This window comes from Canis lupus, chromosome 26, assembly GCF_011100685.1.
Source record: "Canis lupus familiaris isolate Mischka breed German Shepherd chromosome 26, alternate assembly UU_Cfam_GSD_1.0, whole genome shotgun sequence".
Taxonomy (NCBI): domain Eukaryota; kingdom Metazoa; phylum Chordata; class Mammalia; order Carnivora; family Canidae; genus Canis; species Canis lupus.
The window spans coordinates 10,224,924-10,245,290 of record NC_049247.1 but is presented as its reverse complement, the minus strand read 5'-3'; the positions used below and the strand labels follow the sequence as shown (position 1 = coordinate 10,245,290).

The window sequence follows — 20,367 nt, the reverse complement described above, 5'->3', positions numbered from 1 at the left end:
AGACTCCCCACTGAGTGCAGAGGCTGGATCTCACAGCCCTGAGTTCACAACTAGAGCTAAAATCAAGAGTCAGAAGCTTATCTGACTAAGCCATTCAGGTGCCCCTAGTATTGTCTTTTTTTTTTTTTTTTAAGATCTTATTTATTCATTCATTCATGAGAGACACACACACAGAGAGAGGCAGAGACACAGGCAGAGGGAGAAGTAACCTCCAAGCAGGGACCCTGACATGGGACTCGATCCTGGGTCTCCAGAGTCACACCCTGGGCTGAAGGTGGCGCTAAACCGCCAAGCCACCTGGGCTGCCCTAGTATTGTCTTTTTAAAGATCAATGTTATATGCATGTTTCTACAACTTGTTTTTTTCTACTCACTATATCTTAGAGCTTGATTCATTTGTGTATGGACATGAATTATATATAGATGAATATGAATTATATGCAAATATATATATGAATTGCTCAGTCTCATTCTTTCAGACTTCCTCAGATTATTTAGCCCTATTTTTCTTTAAGATTTTATTTATTCATTTGAGAGCAAGAGCGAGAGAGAAAGAGAGAATGAGAGCGTGAGCAGGGGGTGGGGGCAGAGGGAGAGGGAGAAGCAGGCTCCCCACTGGGCAGGGAGCCGGATGTGGGACTAGACCCCAGGACTCTGGGATCATGACCCCAGCTGAAGACAGACACTTAACCGATCCACCCAGGTGCCCTGCCCTTCTCCTATTGATACACATTTTAGGTTGATTCCAATTTTTCTCCCCCCCAAACATTTTATTTATTTATTTGAGGGGAGGGGCACCGGAGGGAGGAGGGGCCGAGGGAGAGGGAGAAGCAGACTCCCCGCTGAACAGGGAGCCCTATGTGGGGCTCCATTCCAGGACCCAGCCTAAGGCAGATGCTTTAACTGCCTGAGCCACCCAGGTGCCCCCAATTTTTTTCTAATAAAACAACGTTCAATATCTTTGTATATCAGTTGTTTCTAAATCCTCACAGTGTTTATGAATACTTTGCACATCAGAAACCACATCATAAATGAAGCTGTTGAATTGAATTTGAAGAATACTGTTTTATTTTAATTTATAAATAGTTGTCAAAGTATTAGTATTGTCAAAAAATTTTGAGAGAATGTCAGTATCACTACCTATGTGCTCTGGGACATCACGGATATGAGTTGAATCCTTTTACAACAAATCCAGGTAACAAAAATATTTTTTAAGCTTTAGTTGGTGAATGTATTTTCTTACTGTTTGATGGAGCACATTTCCAGTGCAATAAAAAGAAAAACAATTGATATATGTCTTTGGAGGTGATTTTGCCTGTAGTTTTGTTTTAATGAAATTATAAAATTACAGTTACAGATTTTGAAAAAAGAAGGAACCTCATTTTTCATTTTATTAGTAACCTCTGTTCTAAGTTAAATGTGCATCAGTGTGGTAAATTACAGTGGTTTTGAAATAACTTTCCAAGGTGTAAAATTTTTTGTTTATGCTTTTATGCTTCATTTTGTTGTCTGTTACATTGCTTACTAAAGAATGAATTCCTTTGGTAAAAAATCATATTGGAAAGAGACATTGAACTTTAGATTTTTTGTGACATTTTAGAACATAGGTGTAAAAACATGGTATAATTTGGTATATGTGATGTTGGCAGCAAAAATTAGTAAAAAAATCTCACAGGAGCAATTTCTGGCTGTTGAAATCCATAGTGCACTAATGTCTTTTTCATTGCTGTCGAATATTTTCATGTGTTTGTCCTTTATCATTTCTAGGCAAGGACTTTATAATTCAGAAGTGTCAGTAAAAGCATTAAGAGGGGGGAATTTTATGTATTTTGCTTTAATAATTGATAAAACTCTTAGAAATTTAAAGTCATAGGTTCCAGATCAAGACCATAAAGCATAGACTTTTTTTCTTATGTTTTTCCAAACATGGGACAGGACCAGTAGCTCAATAATGAGTCTATATATTTCAGATATGGAAAGTGAAAGTATAGGTTACGAATCAGTTTAGGCTTTCTAGGGACACCTGGGTGGCTCAGTGGTTGAGCCTTCGCCTCAGGTCATGATGCTGGGGTCCTGGGATCAAGTTCCCCATCACGCTCCCCGCAGGGAGCCTGCTTCTCCCTTTGCCTATGTCTCTGCTTCTTTCTGTGTCTTTCATGAATAAATAAATACAATAAAAAAAGACATAAATAAAATTTAGGCTTTCTAAAGTCCAAATGAGAGGAAAATATATGAGCAAAACTTTGGAGTCGATAGTCATGTAGTTATTTTGGATGAGCAGTGCTTGATAGGTGTTAATTTCACCAGAAAGTTTTGTTTTTAAATGTAAATCCATTTTATCCAGGAACTTCTGTATTTGTCCCCAATTTGCTAAGATAGGAGATGAATATGTAAGTATCTCTGTGGGTAAGCTCTGTATTACCCTCTTCTTAGTGGTTTATCCTTATATTCCTTGTTCCCTGGCCCCAACAACATACTAAGTCTTAGCTAGGAAAGGTACATTTAATTTTAGCTATCTGGTTAGTTTTTCTGAACATTTGTTCTTTGCAGACTGAGAGAGACAGATGGATTTGAATCCTAAAGTGGAGTCTTTTGATTTAGTAAAAGAAATAACCAGTAAAGTGATAGACTAGGTTTCCAGGCAGTTTTAATTAGCCAGGCACAGCTGTGAGCAGGAATTGACAGGAAGGGCAAGATTCAGTGGCACAAGAGATGCAGCATTTCTCACGTTTCTTAGAAATATTCATTGTTAGCCATGGTCATTGGCACTTTCTGTTGAGTAGGCACTGGGTGCATATTCATGTTCTTGCCCAACACAGCTGATAGTTACAGGCCATGGGTTTAGAATTAATCTCTGATTGTATAATCAAAGTTTGAATAACACTGATTCCAGCTTTCTTGATGTTGACCAAAGGGAGGTGAGGTCTGCAGCCCCAGATAGAAGTGCTGACCCGGGAGTGTGTTTGGAAGTGGTTCTTCATCGTATCTGTTGCTTTCTGTTTTTTTTTTTTTTGCGGGGTGGGGGCTGTATATGTACATTAGGTAGCATTTCAGTCATTTGCTCATTCAGTAAATATTTATTGAACACCTAATATGTGCCAGATTATGTACATGGGATACACATTAAGGTAATAAAATAGACAACGTTTTAACTATAATGACAGAGTATGCAATAAATTTGAAAAAAATTTTTTAAAAATATTTTATTTATTTATTATTCATGAGAGACAGAGAGAGGCAGAGACACAGGCAGAGGGAGAAGCAGGCTCCATGCAGGGAGCCTGACGTGGGACTCAATCCCAGGTCTCCAGGATCACGCCCAGGGTGGAAAGCAGCACTAAACCGTTGAGCCACCCGGGCTGCCCGAAAAAAAAAAAATTTATTTCAAATAATATTAACTAATGTTACTGAGTGCTCTGTGTGTCAGGTTGTCAGGTGCTGTACTCTGTGCCTTATTTCAGGAGAAACAATTCAAAATATAGTGAGATTTTAGGGTAGAAGATATAAAGATGAATGAATCTAAGTCTGCACCCTTGAGTTTACAATCTATCAGAATTCTTCTGGTACATAATAATCATCTGTAAAACTGGTGTTTTAGCTGAGCATATGATTAAAATCCCTCCTCCTGTGCATAATTCTGAGGATTGACAGATTTTGCCAGCTGGGGCTTTCAATATTCCTTATGGGAGAGTTCGTGGTCACACTCAGTGTCAAGTGGCAGGAGTTAGGCTTATTTGCATGCTCTCAAATCAAATGGTTACAGTAGAGCAGGATTTCTCTATTTTGCCCAGGTGATTCTCAGTTGTGAGGCTTTTCCAATGCATTGTAGGATATTGAGCAGGGTTCCTGGCCTCACCTACCAGATGCTGGTAGTACCTCTATACTTGTAACAGCCAAAAATGTGTTTGGGAATTGCCAGCCGTCCCCTGGGAGACAATCTTTACCCACCCCCACTTCCTTTGCCTCCATTAAGAGCTTGTGCCCTAGCGTTAGTCTCCCTAAACAATCAGCAGCTCCTTTCAGAGGCAGAGACAAATACAGAATCACCCAAAGCTTAGTTTGTGTGTCAGCTCACACTGTTCCTAAAAATGTGAAGCACTTGGGCTATTCATGCCTTATACTGGGAATACTTTTGTTATGCAATGATGCCATCTCTAGAGAAACCACTAAGTATTTTTAAAAAATATTTTATTTATTCATGAGAGACGCAGAGAGAGAGAGAGGCAGAGGGAGAAGCAGGCTCTCGGCTGCGAGGAGCCTGAAGCTAGACTCGATTCTGGGACCCCAGGATCATGCCCTCAGCCAAAGGCAGCCGTTCAACCACTGAGCCACCCAGGCGACCACCACTAAGTATTTATCAGCAGTAGGGATAATGATCTTGATCTGCTTTTCAGGGCTGGAATAATAAGGAATTACAACATTTTAAAATATATATTCAAAAAGTGTATATATTTTGGATAGAACTTTTGAATATATAAGTAAAATTAATTTTAAAAAATACATATTCTGTGATCTCACCATCTACTTAAGAAATGGGTCCATACCAGTACGTTCCAAACCCCCTGCATGCTCTACAACTCTTCTTCTCTCCCACATAGGAGACCACTATTCTGAATTCTGTGTTTCTTTTTTTTTTTTGAAGTGATCATAGTGTCAAGATTTTATTGTCTTCATAATATAACAAAATATGAAGCTTAGAACTGGATCACTTGACCCTCTTATCTCCTCTCAGTTCAGACTGCTTGCCTCTCTTAATAGCCAGAGTTCTCTTGGATCTGTAGGTGGGCTCAACACATTCAAGCCTCAGCACAATCCTCTTTGTAGTTTTAGCTTTTTTCTGGAAAATCAGCTTAGTCTGTCCACCATAGCCACTCTGCTTCCTGTCATAACGCTCCTTTCCCTGGGCATAAAGAGAATCTTTGCCTTTTCTTGTATTTTGTCATTTTGTGAGGTTAGTTTTGAGAGCATAGTTGGCATGGTCTTATGCTTTTCTTTATTGTTTTATCATGTACACAATCCTAAACATTATAAAGCTTAGTTGTTTGTGTTTTAAGACCTTACTATATAAATGTAGTTGCCATATGTATTTTATGATGGCTTTTTTCTTGGCTCCACATGTGTTATATGATTCTTCTATGTTGATGTGTGTAACTCTACTTTTAATTTTCACTGCTGCCTAATTATATGACTACATTACTATCTATTCTCTTGTTGATGGATATTTGAGTTTTTTCCAGTTTTTTGTTGCTGTTGTTGTTATTATGTTGCTGTGAATATTCTTGTACTTGTCATCTGGTGTTCATGTGCAGGAGTTTCAGCGGGGAATTACCTTGGAGTGGATTGCTGGGTTGTAGGCTATAAGCAGATAGAAGGCTGAATGATAATTCCCAAAGATATCATGCCCTGATTCCTGAAACCTGTAAATCTTACCTTATATGGAAAGAGGCTCTTTGCAGATGTCTTTAGTTAAGAATTTTGTGTTTGGTAGATTATTTTAGATTTTTAGGTGAGCTCTGAGTGCAATCACAAGAGTCCTTAGGAGAGGCAGAGAGATTGCATACAGTATAAAAGGAGAAGGCCATGTGCTCACAGAGGGCGAGATGTGGCCACAGATGGGGAGTCAGCAGCCGTCCAAAGGTGGAAGAACCAGAAAACAGATGCTTTCCTAGAGCCTCTTGAGGGAGTATAGCCCTGCCAACACCTTGAATTTGGCCCAGGGATACTGATTTTGGACTTCTGGCCTCCAGAACTGTGAGCAGATAAATATCTGTTGTTTTAAGCTACTAAGTTTGTAGGGATTTGTTAGAACAGCCATGGGAAACTAAGACAATGCATTTTCAATTTAACTGGATAATGCCAATTGTTTTTTGAGGTGTTTGTGGTAATTTATGTTCCCACCAGAAATGTTTAAGAATTCCTATTGTTTCACACTCTTGTCAGTATTTAGTATTATTGCATTTTACTAACAGATTTTACTGAGCAGTTCTGTAAAACCTAGCATTACTTTTTCTCCCTTGCCCCCCCAAACCTAGTACAAATTTTAAAAAATTTAGTTCAGAATTCAAAAACAAAAAAATTGAGTACACTAAGAAGGTAAAAGTGTTGATATTAAATAATATAATGAAATTGAGGGGTTTGATTAAATTTATAATATGCTGTGGATAATGTATTATATCTATTATTTCTCTTTCTTCATCTCCCAACCAGTAAGTATTTTCTGTATACACTTCTCTAGAAAATAATCCAGTGGTTCTTTGGTATTTATTACATGAATTGGCATACTCTTGAGTTTCTGTTTGGTTTACTTTTACTCCATCCCATTTTACAAAATCTTTTTGGCTGAACATAGATCGAGCTACTCAGGCACTGCTTTACTAGTCAGTTAAGCAATGGACTTGTGATCTTGGCTCAGGTCATTATCTCATGGGTCATGGTTCTGAGTCTTGCATCTAACTCCAGGCTCTGTGGGGAGTCTGCTTGAGATTCTTTCCCTCTCTGTCTTCCTTTGCCCCTTACCCCTACTTGCACTCTCAAGTACACACTTTCTCTCTCTTTCAAATAAATAAATCTTTTTAAAAATTATTTATTTATTTATGATAGTCACACACAGAGAGAGAGAGAGAGAGGCAGAGACATAGGTAGAGGGAGAAGAAGCAGGCTCCATGCACTGGGAGCCCGACGTGGGATTTGATCCCGGGTCTCCAGGATCGCGCCCTGGGCCAAAGGTAGGCGCTAAACCGCTGCACCACCCAGGGATCCCCAAATAAATAAATCTTAAAAAAATAAAAACCTACTAGACTGGTAAAATAGTATTGGGGGGAGGGGTAGTAACTATCACCTGTTTGCTCAATAATAGTATATTCATGCATATATTTTTATGCATATATTTTGAATGAGCAGATGTTAGTCATCAATAGAATACATATTACAACCTTGATTCATGAAGCATATTTTTTGATGATAAACATATTGCCCATAGAAACAATAATTGTACTTTAAGGTGAATTGCATGTGAAGTGCATGGTGTTGCACTTTGAATGTAATTTTAAAATGTATCTTCTCATTTGATTAATTTTTCTGTTGTGTTCTTTAAGGGTAAGCATTTAAGCAAATATATTAGGAAAGTGGATTAATAGTTGTATGTAAATGGTTTTGAGGGTCTGAAGAAAAAGTTTCTATTAGCAAAATGAAGTGGCAAATTGAGGTGATCTAGCTAAATCTGTTTTAAAAGACTGCTTGTTTGAATAGAATCGTAGCATTGGAAGAAGAAATCTTTGTCATTTACAAGAAGTGTAATAAAGAGCCATCTTGTTCCTTTTTGATTATGGCTAGCAACTGGCCTTTTATTTTTTTTTATTATTTTTTTTTTCAATTTTTATTTATTTATGATAGTCACAGAGAGAGAGAGAGAGAGAGAGAGAGAGAGAGAGAGAGAGAGAGGCAGAGACACAGGCCGAGGGAGAAGCAGGCTCCATGCACCGGGAGCCCGATGTGGGATTCGATCCCGGGTCTCCAGGATCGCGCCCTGGGCCAAAGGCAGGCGCCAAACCGCTGCGCCACCCAGGGATCCCGCAACTGGCCTTTTAAAAGAGTATACCCTGTTTTGGGTTTGAGCCTTAAAAAAAACTTTTTCTTATAAAACATCTGGAAAATTGCAAAAACAAACTAAAATTGTATAATGGATCCTTATGTATCACCAACTTCAAGTTTTCAATTCATAGCCAATCTTGTTTCAGTTCTGCTACCTACTTCTCTTTCCCATATTATTTTGAAGTAAATCCATGACATATCACTTTTTAACATAGCATTATATTAAAGCGTCAATATAATGATTCAGCAATTCCATACATTACCTGGTGTTCATCACACTCCCTAATCCCCATCACCTATTTAACCTATCCCCCCATACTCCTCCCCTCTAGTAACCATCAGTTCTCTGTAATTAAGAGTCTGTTTCTTGATTTGTCTCTCTTATTTTTTCCCTTTTGCTCATTTGTTTTGTTTTTACAATTCTACATGTGTGAAATCATATATTTGTCTTTCTCTGACTTTTTTCAGTTAGCATTGTACTCTCTAGCTCCATCCATGTTGTTACAAAGACAAGATTTCATTCGTTTTTATGGCTGAATAATATTCCATTATACATAAATACCACATTTTCTTTTTCCATTCAATTAATGGACACTTGGACTGCATTCATAATTTGGCTTTTTAAAATAATGCTGCTATGAAGGCACAGGTATATGTATCCCTTTAATTTGAATTAGTGTTTTTGTATTCTTTGAGTAAATACCCAGTAGTGTGATCGCTGGATTGTAGGGTAGTTCTTTTTTTAATTTTTTTGAAGAACCTTCGTACTGTTTTACACAGTGGTTGTGCCATTGTGCATTCCCACCAACAGTGTGTGAGGGTTCCTCTTTCTCCACATCTCTGTGGACACTTGTTGTTGGCTTGGGTTGTTGAGTTTAGCCTTTCTGACAGGTGTGAGTTGATAAGTCCTTAAAGTTAGGATTTGCATTTCCCTGATAAACATCTTTTCCTGTGTCTGTTGGCCCTCTCTTTGTCTTTGGAGAAATGTCTGTTTATGTCTATTGTCCATTTTTAATTTTTAAAATATTTTATTTATTTATTTGAGAGAGAGTGAGGGAGAGAGCACAAGTGGGGAGGAGCAGCAGAGGGAGAGGGAGAAGCAGGCTCCCCGCTGAGTGCAGAGTCCGGCTGTCCATGGGTCTCCTAGAACTCCACGATCATGACCTGAGCAGACGTGACAAACACTTAACCAACTGAGCCACCACCCAGGCACTCCAGTTGATGTTTTTTTTAAACTGTGTTTCCTCTCTCTTTTCTCCCCTCTCCTGCGTTGTAGTTTATTTGAAGAAACTTATTCTTCTAGACCATGGTTTGATCAGATTTAAGTTTGATTTTTTTTTTTTTTGTAAGACTGCTTCATAGGCGGTGGTCTGCATTTTTATCAGTAGGTGCATAGTATCTGCAGCTTTCTTTTTTTTTTTTTTTTTAAGATTTTATTTATTCATGAGAGGCACACAGAGAGAGGCAGAGACATACGCAGAGGGAGAAGCAGGTCCCATGCAGGGAGCCTGATGGTGGGACTTGATCCTGGCATTCCGGGATCACACCCTGAGCCAAAGGCAGACACTCAACCCTTGAGCCACTGAGGCATCCCTATCTGCTGCTTTCCTGTGATGTTTGCAGCTACTAACGCTCAATGCCTTGATCTATTAAATCCAGATAGCAAAATGGTAATAATCTGTTATACCTTCATACCTTCATTAGCTGGAATGCTTCCATGAAGGAAACTTTTCTCTCCTCAACTACTTATCTAGGTGTACAGATTATATGAGAAAGGCAGGATAAATGTTTGAATTTTTCCCTGTATTAACCACTTTTCAAAATGAGTTGGCTTGCCAACATCATCCAATGGTGATTTTTCTTTCTCATAACATGATAAGCTTGTGGGTTTAAATGTATTTGATGTGTTTCTTCTTTCTTTTCTTTTTGATGTATTTCTGCTCATTGAAATTCTTGTTCTTGTTGATAAGGCAAAGTCATTGTTTCTCAAAGTACTATTTTTCCAGAGATAGGTAAATGACCAATAAGCCCGTTAAAGATGCTTAACATCACTAGTCATCAGGGACATGCAGACCAAACCACAGGAGTTACCATTTCATGCTCACTTGGATAGCTCTAATCAAAAGAGAGATAATAACAAGTGTTAGCAATGATGTGGAAAACTGAAATCTTCATACATTGCTGCTGGGGATGTAAAATGATGCAGCCACTTTGGAGAACAGTTTAGCAGTCCTCCCGAGGGTGAACATGGAGTTTACTATGAAGACTCAACAGTTTCACTGTTAGCTTTTCATCCCTCGTGGTTATATACTTATGTCCACACAAAAACTTGAATGTTTGTAGAAGCATTGTTTGTAACAGCCACAAAGTGGAAACTCCAATGTCCCATCAACCAGTGAATGAATACATAAGATGTGGTCTGTCCATAAAATGGAATATCATTCCGCAGTAAACAGGAATGAAATGTTGATGCATGCTAAAGCATGGACAAATCTTGAAAACGATGCTAGGTATTTATGAAATACCACACATAACAGGATTCCATTTATATTTAATGTGAAGAATAGGTAACTCAATAGAGAATAGGTTAGTGATTGCCTAGAGCTAAAAGATTTGGGGGAATAGGAGAGATTGCTAATGGGTAGTTTCTTTTGAAGGTGATGGAAGTGTTCTAAAATTGTGGTAATGACTGCACAACTCTGAATATACTAAAAGCCATTGAATTTTGCACTTTTAAGTGGATGAATTTTATGGGGGGTGTGAATACTATTATAATAAACCTTTTATAAAAATTATTTTTAAAGACTCCTCAGAATCATCCGAGCCTGCTTCAGATGCAGATTCTGGGGCATATCCCAGACTTCTTGAAACAGTCTTTGTAAGTGGATTCCAAGAATCTTTTTTTTAAGTAAATGCATCCATGAGTTGTGGTTCACGCTGTTTTGAATTATTATCAAAAGTTCTTTGTTATGCTGTGCATCCCAGTAACTTCCTATTTTTGCTGCTTCTGGAGTAATAAAGTCTTCCTCTTGCACATGATGGCCCTTTGATTTTATAAAGGTTGCTCCCCCTTCCAACTCATCCCTCTCAGGACACGCATCTCTAGTTCCTTAACCATTTCTCATGTGACATGATTGCCAGATTAGTCAAATCACCCTCTTCAGGACTAATACTGGTCTGTTAATGACTTCCTAAAATGAGGTACTCTGAACTGAACAGGATATTCCAGTTATAGTTTGATGATTGCAGAATATAAATGGGATTATTACCTCCCTTGCTTTTGACACTGGAATTCTTCCAATGCATTTTAAGATTACATTAGCATTTTTTAAGCAGTGTAGGCTCAGATGAAGCATGTGTTTAATTCCATACCTCCTTTAGCCCATCCCCAATACTCCCAGCCTTTATCTAGTCAGAATTTCCTTTTTTTCAGGGTTATCTGAAAAAATTCCGTTTCTTAGTGGTCATCTAGTCTAAAATAAGGAAATCCTGACTGTTGTTTAGCTGTTTCAGCTTTTTCAGAGCACTCCCTGAACATGTGTTTTGACCTTAGCTGTGTAAATGGAGGCGGGTGTTGGCCTCATTTTTATAGTTGTAGACACACAGACTGAGTGAGTTTAAGTAAAATACCTAACAGGAAATTGTTACTTGCAGAGTCTGGACTGGAACCTAGTTCCCCTATACTCAGTGGTTCGAAATCTTGGCAGCATGCATCACTTGTGGAATGAAAAAAGGCCTGAGTCCCATCCTCAGATAATTTGAGTTAATCTGACTGGAGTGGGACCCATTTATTAGTGTTGTCTTAACTCCCCAAACAGGGATGCCTGGGTAGCTCTGTGGTTGAGCATCTGCCTTCAGCTCAGGCTGTGATCCTGGAGTCCTGGGATCGATTCCCACATCGGGCTCCCCGCAGGAAGCTTGCCTATGTCTTTGTGTCTCTCATGAATAAATAAATAAAATCTTGAAAAAAAAGCTCCCAATTTTAATGTGCAGACAGGGTTGAGAACAATGGCTCTAACTTGTATTTGGTGTCTCCTCCTTCCATTACATGTATTTCTTCATTTTATGTGGAAGAGGAAGAATTTTTCATTGTTCCAGAAGGCAGATTTATAATTAGATTTGTAACTGAGAGAGGGTTACACAGATGTATAGTGGAAACCAGATGTATGTCCTAAGAGAATTTTTCTTGGAATTTACGTATCTTCTCATTCATTAATTTATCAAACATTTATGTGCCAGACAGACACTGTGCTAAGCTCTGCTGGTACAAATGTAAAGCTATCGTTTCCCTCTTTTAGTACTCTGTTGAAAGAGGGAACAGACTGTAAACAAACAACATAGTAGTGAGGTGTTATACATATTACAGTTTCCTTCTTTGTTACATTTTGTATTTAAAAACCAGTGGTGTTTTTTTTTTCTAAAATATATCAATGCTAAGTGTTTGAACATATCACAGTATGATAGTTGTTAAGTATGTGAAGTAAGCAGTTAAGAAAGTTCATCTCTTCAGAGATCTTTTCCTTTACTCCTAAGGAATCATTGATTCTATTGTGAAATAGCAGACATATTTTTCCTTACGGTTTGTAGTGGATCGTCTGATAGAGGTATGTGCTAGAGACTGAAAACACAGAGAAACTAATTCTGGAAAAGAGAAGAGAGAGAGAGAGAAAGAGTAAAGAAACCAGAATCTATCTATCTATCTATCTATCTATCTATCTATCTTTCTTTCTTTCTTTCTTTTTTTCTTTCTTTGTTTCTTTCTTTCTTTCCTTCCTTTCTTCTTTCTTTCTTTCTTTCTTTCTTTCTTTCTTTCTTTCTTTCTTTCTTTCTCATTCATTCATTCATTCATTCATTCATGAGAGACACAGACAGAAAGGCAGAGAGACAGGGGAAGCAGGCTCCATGCAAGGAGCCCAGTACAGGACTCAATCCCGGGACTATAGGATCATGCCCCAAGCCGAAGGCAGCTGTTCAACCACTGAGCCACCCAGGCATCCCAGGAAATCAGAATTTTTCAAAAGTAGGTAGCAGAGGGGCACATGGGTGGCTCAGTGGGAGTAAAAGCTGGGAGATGGAAAAAATAGGACCCTGGTCTTGGGGACATGACAAAAATTGAAAACTGGATGGGGACAGGTCAAGATGGAATTTTCATGCAAGAAGAATTGGAAAAGCGATTAGATATCGAGTCCTCAAATGTTTTTGTTTTTAAATTTAAGTAATTAATCTCTGTGCCCAACATGTGGCTGGAACTCACGACCCCAAGATCAATAGAGCCCAACATGCTCTACCAGTTCTGAGTCCTCACGGTTCTGACAAGTCTGCCATCAATAGCAGGTGTGTGAAGATGTGGGCAAAATCACTGAGTGCTGGAGCAGGTTTTACCGGGTTGATCAAAGCTGAACAACCTGGAAACCAGTCAGGGGCGGTTCTAGTTTTGGTACTAAGCTAGCGGCTAAAACTCATGAATTAAACTGTGAAATTTAATCATGTTATCAGTTAAGTTAAAGACCCTTTTTAAAAATAGGAGATGTTGAAAGAGAATTCAAATGAACACATATTTTCAGGATTGGATAAGGATATGCAGTTTCAGGGTCTAATTTAATTGATAAGTGATCCACTCTTGATTTAGGCTTTCATATTAGAGATAGAATTCCTTCCTTCCATTCACAATTCATTTATTTGGTTCACTTGATCTCATAATCTGTGAATTGTCATATGCAATTCAATTTGGCCATGATTGCCATCTTTTTAATGTGAAAAACAGTGGGAAAACTTAAAGAAGGGCTTAAAAATTCACTCTAACATTTGAGAGGATTTCAGTATTCTATAGCCTTTCCTGAAAAGTTTTGTATTGGGTTAATAAGTCTGGCCAGTTGATCTGCTTTGAAATAATAACCCAGGTATAAATTCCTTTTATGCTGACAGGTACATATAATGAATTGGTTAATGTACCATACTAAGGAGTATAGTAATGGAATTCAAATGCTTGGAGTTTAAGTGATCCTGAGTTTTAGTGTATATGCTGCTGAAGTGGGCACAATCCTGAATTTTAAGTATCCTTTCCTTTTGGAGAGTGAAAGGTTTTATTGTTCATTCATAGCTCCCATTATCTGTGGTCTTCCCCAGCCTACTATTTAGTCTTCTCTCCTAACGAGGAATCTAAGCAGCCCTATGTTATTTGCTGCCAAAGTGCAGCAGATGGATTTGCTGTTTTAAGGACAACATATCCTGTGGACTGTGATGATTTTTGTCAGATGCCCCCCCCCCCCAATTTTAAATATATCAATTGTGTCACCATTTATTTTAAAGATATTATTTATTTATTCATGAGAGACACAGACAGACAGAGACCTAGGCAGAAGGAGAAGCATGCTCCCCATAGGGGGCCTGATGCAGGACTCCATCCCAGGACCCTGGATCACAAATAGAGCCAAAGGCAGACGCTCAACCGCTGGGCCACCTAGGCGTCCCAATTGTGTCACCATTTGTTTGACTACCAGTTATTTAAAGATAGTGTTTGCTTTTGAAAAATATCCCCTCTAGTTATGATTGCTTAAATATGAACTATTTAACTTGTCATCACTGTTTCTTTTTTTAAATAGAGAAAAATCCATGTTTCTATTACCACAAATACTAATGACATTTCAAATTGAACAAACATGTTTCACATAGTCCTATTTATAGAACATATATGATTTTTCTGCTTTTGGTTTGGTTTTAAAATTTTTTAGTTATTGCATAATATTCCATTGTCATATGTTTTAATTGAACACTTCCCTTTTAATTTTTATTTTTTAAGATTTTATTTTTTAAAGTAATCTCTACACCCAAACTGGGGCTTGAACTCACAACCCCAAGATCAAGAGTAACACATGGTACTGATCAAGCCAGCCAGGTGCCCCGAACACTTCTTTTTTAGGTGTTGAGATTATTTCTTCTTTTTCCATTATAATAAAACTTCAGCAAATATCTCTGCACATTTACTTTTTTAGGTTAAGTTCTTAGAAAGGGGTTACTTTCTATTCTTTCAGAGGTAGGCTCTAATATATCTTTTAATTTCTTTTTTTTTAAAGATTTTATTTATTTATTCATAGACACAGAGAGAGAGGCAGAGACACAGGCAGAGGGAGAGGGAGAAGCAGGCTCCATGCAGGGAGCCCGATGTGGGACTCGATCCCAGGTCTCCAGGATCACACCCCAGGCTGCAGGTGGCGCCAAACCGTTGCGCCACCGGGGCTGCCCTATCTTTTAATTTTTTAACCCTTTTAGAGACTTCTCTTTTCTGAATGGTGAAATTGATATTTAAAATTGGAGGAATACTGTAGTTCATGCAGTATCTTTTCTGTTAATTACTGGTTTAGATAATTCCTTTTTATGTAACATTCTCTATTACTTCAAAAGCCCCTCTGTGCTTTTTCTCACTATGGCAGTTACTTGCAATGCATGTTGACACACACACACACACACACACACACACACACACACAGAAAAAAGAAAAAAAAGAAATATATGTTGACATTTCACATTTCACATGACTGGCAGGTACATGCTCTTGTATTCTTCCACATGGAAAATGGAAAGAAATGGGCTGAAATGAGCTGATCCTCTGTAATTGCTCTTACATCAAATATTGTAGTCTTGTTGAAAGTCAGATTTGGTTGGCAAAGAATATTTTGCCTACCTTCTGTTAGGCTTTCCAGGATGATTATTGTTGTCTTAGCTTAAACTTGTATGTCAAGTATGATAAAAATTAAGGCTACAGGTTGCTTTGAAAGTCATTCCCTTCATTGGGTGACTTCATTATCACCGAAGTACAGTCATTGAGCCCTCCTTCTGATTAAGGAGGACGAGGATCTTCCCTGTTGCTTAAATAGCTTTCCCCCTTTTTAAAGAGAGAAATACTCATTTTCTAATAACATTCTGGTCTTTTTATCTTCTTAAACAGCAGTTACTGAGAGCAGTGGTTTTATATGAGGATCTGAGACAAATCATTTAATATTCATAAGTACCAGAATAGATCCTTTATAGCTGATGTACTAAAACTCAAAGGTATGATGTCTTTATGAAATGATTTTTCAGCCATGACCTTCAAACTTAGAATTCTGAAAAACAGCAGTGTAGCACACAATTCTTAATTTTCACAAGGGGCTGTTGGAATGGATAATGCTGAGTAGTCTAATGGATTTCTGAAAGCATAATGTGCCTTAGATACTGCTAAATCAATAAACATAAGTCACTTAAGTGTGTATATCATATAATATTTGGTTAATTATAACTCAAATCCTTTCAGAATATTTGTCTTTCAAGTGGAATGCCAGAATATAAGTGAATTACTTATAAAAATAGAATCACTAGAAAAGTGAGGCATTTTATAGTTATTTTTTCAGCTAGTCTTAATGATGTCATAAACATCATTTTATGAACCATAAAATATCACATTTTAGAACCACTTATCTTTAAGATTGATAATAAAAGGAAATAGGTGGGTTTAATGTTACTGGGTTGTTCTTTGATTCTTGGGTCTAATAAAAGTCTGTATTAAATTTTTAGTAGTTATTGCATATAACCTAAGTAGATGATCAATGTACCACACAAATATAATATGTACTTTATATCAAGGAGTTGTATTGGGTGGAAATCACAAAACCAATATTGGAATGCTCTTAAAAAACAAATTTTGTTTTAGGTGTCATAACTGGGAAGACAAACTTAAGGTTTTGTGATTTTTTTTTTTTTTTTAGCAACATTGAAAAACATCTCACTCTGTTGATTTTAATGGAAGAGGCTGGTTTTTGAGGGGAGATCCTAAAAGGAAAAAAAAAAGGCAGTCTCGCTTCCTTGGATATTGATTACAGCTTCAAGGTAGATGATTGCCCTTGAAATGTGATCTTTTTTTTTTTAATTTTTTATTTATTTATGATAGTCACACAGAGAGAGAGAGAGAGAGAGAGAGGCAGAGACATAGGCAGAGGGAGAAGCAGGCTCCATGCACCGGGAGCCCGACGTGGGATTCGATCCTGGGTCTCCAGGATCGCGCCCTGGGCCAAAGGCAGGCGTCAAACCGCTGCGCCACCCAGGGATCCCTCTTTTTTTTTTTTTTTTTTTTTTGAACTCTGGTTAGTTTATCTGCTGCAATGTGAAAAATAATCAAAAGGGTGATGGTGATTTGTGTTTGAATTCAGTCAAAAGGTAGGAAAATATAGTTTGGAATGACTTGATGGGGAAAGGTATTTAATCATTGTTCCTGTTGTATTAAAATAACTAAAAATTACCCTAGTTATTAATTTTAATATGACTTGCAATATAGCTTTACCCATGATACCTAGCTGAGCACAGATATAGCTTGGTTGGAACTTTTTTCCATTTGTTTAAAAATCGTCATACAGGGATGCCTGGGTGGCTCAGCCCTTGAGCGTCTGCCTTTGGCTCGGGATGTGATCCTGGAGTCCTGGGATGGAGTCCCGTGTCGGGCTCCCTGCATGGAGCCTGCTTCTCCCTCTGCCTCTATGTCTGTCTCTCTCTGTGTCTCTCATGAATAAATAAATAAAATCTTAAAAAAAAATCATCATACAGTTAAAGTGACTTTTTTTTAGGGGATGTACTGTTCTCTGAATTTAGCACACATATGGATTTAATCCCCATCACCACCACTACCACCAGAATATAGAATAATTTCTTCATTACAAAAAACTTCTTCATACCCTGCCTATTCCCCTCACCTCTGACAATCACTGATCTCTTCTAGATCACTATAGTTTTCTCCTATTTTTTACAGAAAGTCCTATGAATGGAATCCTACAGATGCAGCCTTTTGAAATTGGCTGCTTTCACTCAACTCCGTGTCACTGAAATTCGTTGAAGTTGCGTGTATCAGTATTCCTTCTTGTTGCTAAGCTTGAAATCTTAAGGCATTTGGATGTTAATTTTGATCTGATAGGCTGGCACTGAAGTTCAGATTGCTCACCTTTTTTGGAAACACTATGAACATTTTTTTCAAATAAATAAAGTACATTGTTTGAATTGGAATTATTTATTACAAGTAGGCTCCACACCCGACATGGGGCTTGATCTCACAACCCTGAGATCAAGTCACCTGCTCTATGGACCGAGCCAGCAGGCGCCCCAGAACTTGTTGTTTAACCTGAACATTTTTTCAGTTCAGTGACTTGGTGTATAGCTAAGTGAGGCAGTTACAGTGTTTACATTGTTCTGCAAGTTTTTGTTATTTTATGGGGCTAACAGTTTTTAAGGGCAAAACTTGAGGTAGTAAAAGTATTTTGCAGGTTTCTGAGAGAAATAAAGTGATCTATAACCTTTTAAAATGTCAGTGCCAGTGTCATGACAGAATTTTCTTTGCTTTTATTTCAAACCTCTTCTCACCCTGACTTTCTGGTCTACTGAGAACCAGATACCTTTGGCGCCTGATAGTCTGTTTCATTGTGCGTGCCCCCAGAGTGCCCTCCTTTGTTGTTTACAATAGTCTGTTCATTTTAACCTAGTTGAAGTTATATGCATAAACTTTTTGCATCATAAAGTTAAATTCTCTATCTTGATAGCTGGTTCCTTTCTTTTCGTTAAGGATTTAATGGTTTTATTCCCCTAACTGCTGAAAATCTAGAGGCCTCCTGGTAATTAATTGTATATTTTGGCAAGAAAATAGTATGATTCCTGTATCAATATGAAGTGAATAAATCTATACCATGTCACCAGTTGAAAATGGATTAGCAGTAGTAAGAATGGAGTGTTCTTCAAAATTAAAGAATAATACAATATCAATCATTTATGGGTAGGTATATTTGATTCTGAGGATAAAATTTTGTTCTTTTCACTTCTAATCCACCTGGTAATGGGAGGTAGAGACTTATATTATAACCTAAGACCATTTAATAAAGACCTGTACCTCAGTTTTCTAAAAAAAAAAAAAAAAAAAAAAAAAAAATTTACTTGAATTAATTTTTGACTTCAATACTTAACTGTTTTCATGATTTCGGTTCTTTGAATTAGGTCTGATATTACTTTTAACTGGAACACTAGCAGAAATGCCATTGAAAAAATATCTCCATCAGCAAATACCTGGCTTTACAGCACATTTTTTCATATTGGGTTACAATTAAGATGATTTATGTGGAATATTTTTAGATACCATTGGATATATTTGCTTCTATAGATGAAAGCCATGGTGAAAACAGTACGTACCAACTTCTTTATCGTTTCTTCCCTTAGATTTTAACATTTGAGACCAAGAACCCAACGGAATTAGCTGAACGTTTGCGCTCTGTTTGTGGAAATCAGAGCAATGCCTATGCCCGCCTGCTAGAATACCGCCTGAATGCCTTGCGAGGACTATGGAATGCCCAGCGCCAGCTGGCCTTGGAAGAACAGCATGAAAGAGAAAGTTCGGGTGATGAAGAAACATTGGCTCTGCTCAAACGCCAGGGCTTGTTGCAGCAACCCGAGCAAGCTCCCTTCACATCTCGGATGGGGCTCCTGCTGGTCTTCCCCCTCATTCAGTCCCAGAGCAGAACGGACCCCTCTCTCTGTAACATAACTGCTGAGGTGCTATTGAACTGCCTTCGCGACTGCCAGCCTTTGAGCCTGACCAAGGAGCCTGCTGACTGTCTCAATGGAATTGAAACTTTGCTGTGTTCTTGGCTAGAGGACACTTCTGACACAGGCCGACACATCCCACATAAACAAAAAGAAAATGCTGCTGCTGCTCTGGTGGCTTTGGCATGTGCCAGGTAAGGACCATCAAAAGCCCTCTTTAGTGACCTCGTGGCCGCTGCTGCCAGGGGTGAGTGAGTGAGTGAGAGGCAAGCATATGTGATGGAAGTCTTAACATCAGTAGTCCTTTGTTGGCAGTATTGAATTTCACCTCATCAGCAGTACATAAGATACTTTCACCAGAGCTTGGCACCAGGAACCTGAGCTGGAGCCTAAGTTCAAGTATTTGCTGTCTGCCATCCTGTGATAAAGCTAAAACAGCTTAAAAGGGAGAGCCAACCCTTGGCTGTTATCTACTCACCCCCCTAGATGATTAGTGCTTTACATCCAGTAGTTAATGGAGGATGGCCTATCTGTATTTATCCTGGAAGGACCGTCAGAAAGTTTGTAGAGCTTTTAATTTATTTCGTGGGTGCCTTTGAGGAGTGTATCAGCAAGTGAGTGGGTTATTTCCTAGACTCAGTCACACAGACTTGGTCACAAATTATATTTCTTGACCATGATGCTTGTCTCCATTAATTTAACTGAAAGATCTCTCTGTTTATGTCTGTATTTAATAGTGTGCCATCCTTTGGTGTAAGCAGATGTTATTGATCTACTACTAGCAATAGGAAATGTTGGAGTGTTTTTACAGGAGAGGGTCTCTATATTCTCCTGCCCAGTAACCTGTATGATCATTGGCACATTTTTTGTGAGGAAAAAGGTTCACTGCCCTTACTTTCCTCTAAGCTAGTTGTTTAGAGACCAATTAGGACCGTGGTCTGACAGATTACTGTCACTAATTAATGTCACTAATCTGTCCTATTCCCTTCAGAATTTTGAGTTCTTCTTCTCTCTTTCTCTCTCTTTTTTTTTTTTTTTAGCAAAGCGTATGTGGGAAAATTCTTCTTGGAGGATTATGAAGTTCTTGGTTATAAGACGACTTTTTCCCTTATTTTTATGGTTTCAAAGTTGACCTTCAAATGGTTGAATCTCAGGCTTTCTTAAGGCAAAATGGCACCAGTATTTATTGTCAGTTTCTTTGCCCTGAGCAAACTGTCATAGCCTAGTTTTA

The 20,367-nt window shown here is 38.1% G+C and overlaps 1 protein-coding gene across 7 annotated transcripts in view; it reads left to right on the top strand.

The window, feature by feature from the left end:
* Positions 1–20,367, top strand: part of HECTD4 (HECT domain E3 ubiquitin protein ligase 4) — a 188,882-nt gene that overhangs the window by 33,826 nt on the left and 134,689 nt on the right. For all 7 annotated transcript variants that reach the window (XM_038575137.1, XM_038575138.1, XM_038575139.1 and 4 more), the window contains exon 2: positions 18,813–19,330. In XM_038575137.1, the coding sequence (XP_038431065.1) occupies positions 18,813–19,330 (518 nt within the window). The remainder of the gene's footprint in view (positions 1–18,812; positions 19,331–20,367) is intronic.